The sequence below is a fragment of the Branchiostoma floridae genome, chromosome 4 (genome assembly GCF_000003815.2).
Source record: "Branchiostoma floridae strain S238N-H82 chromosome 4, Bfl_VNyyK, whole genome shotgun sequence".
Taxonomy (NCBI): domain Eukaryota; kingdom Metazoa; phylum Chordata; class Leptocardii; order Amphioxiformes; family Branchiostomatidae; genus Branchiostoma; species Branchiostoma floridae.
The window spans coordinates 768,248-771,044 of NC_049982.1; the positions used below are offsets into that span (position 1 = coordinate 768,248).

Consider the following 2,797-nt stretch of genomic DNA (forward strand, 5'->3'; position numbering starts at 1 on the left):
CCCCCCCCCCCCCCCCTTAATTTGGGGGGAGCCCTCGGATTTTTTTGGGAGGGGAAGGTTCGCCTTTTTTTTTCCCTTTCCGGGGACGGCCCTTAAAAGCCCCCCCCCAAAATTTTTCCGGGGGGGGGGGTAAAAGACCCCCCCCCGCCAAAAAAAACACAATATTTTTCGCTGGGGGGGGTTAAGGCCCCCCCCCCCCCACACACACAAAATATCTCGCTGGGGGGGGTTAATGACCCCCCCCCCCCCCACACACACACACACACGCACACAATCTCTCGCTGGCTGGGGTTAATGACCCCCCCCCCCACACACACACAATATCTCGCTGGCTGGGGTTAATGACCCCCTACCCGACTGTAGGACAGGCCGCTAGGAGTGCTCGGCCAAGTACAAAGATAAGAAAAAATCTTTTTAATGCCGTTGGTTGAATCTTTTTCGCTTTGTATGTTTTAGTTATATTTTTACATTCTGCATAGCACCATAGTACAGGGTATCATTGTCAATAACAGGTCCAGTGACTGCCCCTCCTTGAGTCTAAGGAGAAAAAAAATCTCTCTTGATTAATTGGTGTGCAATAAACATTGATTTGTAAAAGGCGGGGCTGCGCTAGAGATCCCTCGACCGCGCTGGTTTTCAAAGTGGCGAATACTACTACATGTAACAGGCAGATACTACAATATAGCCGCTGATCAAAGGTTCTGTACATTCTGCCCAAAGCATATTGAAGATGAATTTCACTTTATAATGGAATGTTGTAGATACGCTAGTTTACGTAATGAATTATTCATATTTCTCGAATCAAGTACAACAGATTTCAAGAGACTCGATGCTAAAAATAGATTTGTATATATCTTCAGATGCCAGAACTCCCATAATGCAAACATAGGCAAATATATCAAGGACTGCTCTGTTATTAGAAAGAGTACCGATACCAATGATATATAGCCCACTCCATTGTAATACTATATCAAAGAATTATGTTAGCCCTTGCTGTTATGTTAACTAGATCGTTAAGCTTTATCCTATACCCCTATTTTGTACTTTGTGTGATACTAGTAGTTTTTGACGCCATACATTGTATCATGTACAATTGTCGTGCAATAAAGGTCTTTCATGTAACCGTGTGGATAAACGCTACTGGAGGTTAGATCTAAACAAAGTTGACTTCGTGCCAATGTGTTGCCATGACAGTTATGACGATCTGTAGCTTCACAAATAGACACAATATTAATGTCCTCTTGGGCATTATGGGTGGGGAGTGGTCTTCTCTTGTCAATGGCTGTTTGTGCAAAGCATCTATTCTGGGCAAAATTACGAAACGTTCTAGTTACACCCATGGAATTTTTCTCCACATAAAAATAGGTAGACTTAATGTCCTCTAGAACGTTAATATACGGAAGGAGGGGCCTTCACGACACATGTACTTAACAATAGAAATCTGTACTAAGAGTCTATTCTGGGCAAAACTACGTAACATTATAATTACACCAATTAATCAATGACACTTTTTTCTACATGATAACAGGTGGACTCAATGTCCTCTACAATGTTAATGTGTGATGGGAGGGTCTCACGACAGCTGTACATCACAATGGCTGTCTGTGGTAAGGGTGTATTCTGGGCAAAATTACACATTTCATAATTACACCAATCAATGGAAGTTTCCTTTACATAAAACAGGTAAACTTAATGTCCTCTAGATCGATCTAGCGAGGATTTATTGTCGTTTAGCCGATAGTTTGTGGTGCAACTAGGTTCACTTCCTTTAAACCATAGTTATGACAGAATCACAAATGTTAACAGAAGACAGGTATATTGAGCAAGACGAAACTACATGTACTACAGAAGAACCACAGACGGCGAAAAACACGACGAATCGATAAACGTGATAACTTTACATAGCAAACACCGCTTCAATGCTGATTAACTCTCTTCATTAAAAATCACTGCGGATTTAAATAATCATTGCGGATCTGAATCAGAGAAAGAAATATTGTGAACCTTTCACGAAATAGTAAAACATGCAAACATTGGTGGGAAACTGGACTTGCGTTTATCTTTTCTTGTTGTACTATGTACAATGTATCATTTTCTGTCTGACGTGATTTTCCTTTGCTTCTCATTTGTACTTGATTTCTCTTTGTAAAAATGTATACTTTTTTATGTAAGGGGTAGCGTCAAAATAGGTATTGTACTTGAGTGCGCTACCTCTTTGTCATATTGTGTTATTGTTAAAATGTTTGAATAAAAAAAATATTGGTCCAGAAAAAGATGACAAAGAGAGCTTTTATCATGAAATACTTATATATCCTGGCTAACGTTAGTGCCACTAAGTGTAAAAAAAAGCTTAATTTTACTGTGTCGGCCCTACCCTGACCTAGCCTGAGTATCATCCTCCGTAGTAACCACGGTTAGCAAGCGAAAGTCGTGAGCCAGCGGTTACTACGGAGGATGATACTCAGGCCAACCCTGACCAGGACCGTGTTGTTGTACCGCCAGGCCCGATCGCTACAGGTTGATCCTGCACAGGTGGAACGAATAGCGCCGATCCCTGCAGAAAGAAACAAATGACAGCTTTTGTACATCTGAAAGTGGCTTATGAAGTACTAGTATACGAAATATAGTGTTCATGATGTCAGTGTTCCATGCAGAATGTTTTGCTGGTATCTGTCAGGCCAGACAATTTTTGATATACATGTACGGACAAATCCCAGTTCAGAAGACAGGGATCTTCTATCCCATCATGACAATTTTGAAAACGTTTGAGAAAGTTTGCTCCAAAATTGTGCTTCAC

At 41.1% G+C, this 2,797-nt stretch overlaps 1 protein-coding gene across 1 annotated transcript in view; it reads right to left on the reverse strand.

The window, feature by feature from the left end:
- Nucleotides 1-2,444: 2,444 nt before the first annotated feature.
- The window catches only part of LOC118412911 (hemagglutinin/amebocyte aggregation factor-like), a 9,364-nt gene continuing 9,011 nt past the window's right edge, over nucleotides 2,445-2,797 (reverse strand). The window contains exon 5 of the mRNA XM_035815969.1: nucleotides 2,445-2,554. Within this exon, the coding sequence (XP_035671862.1) occupies nucleotides 2,512-2,554 (43 nt within the window). The 3' untranslated portion in view covers nucleotides 2,445-2,511. The remainder of the gene's footprint in view (nucleotides 2,555-2,797) is intronic.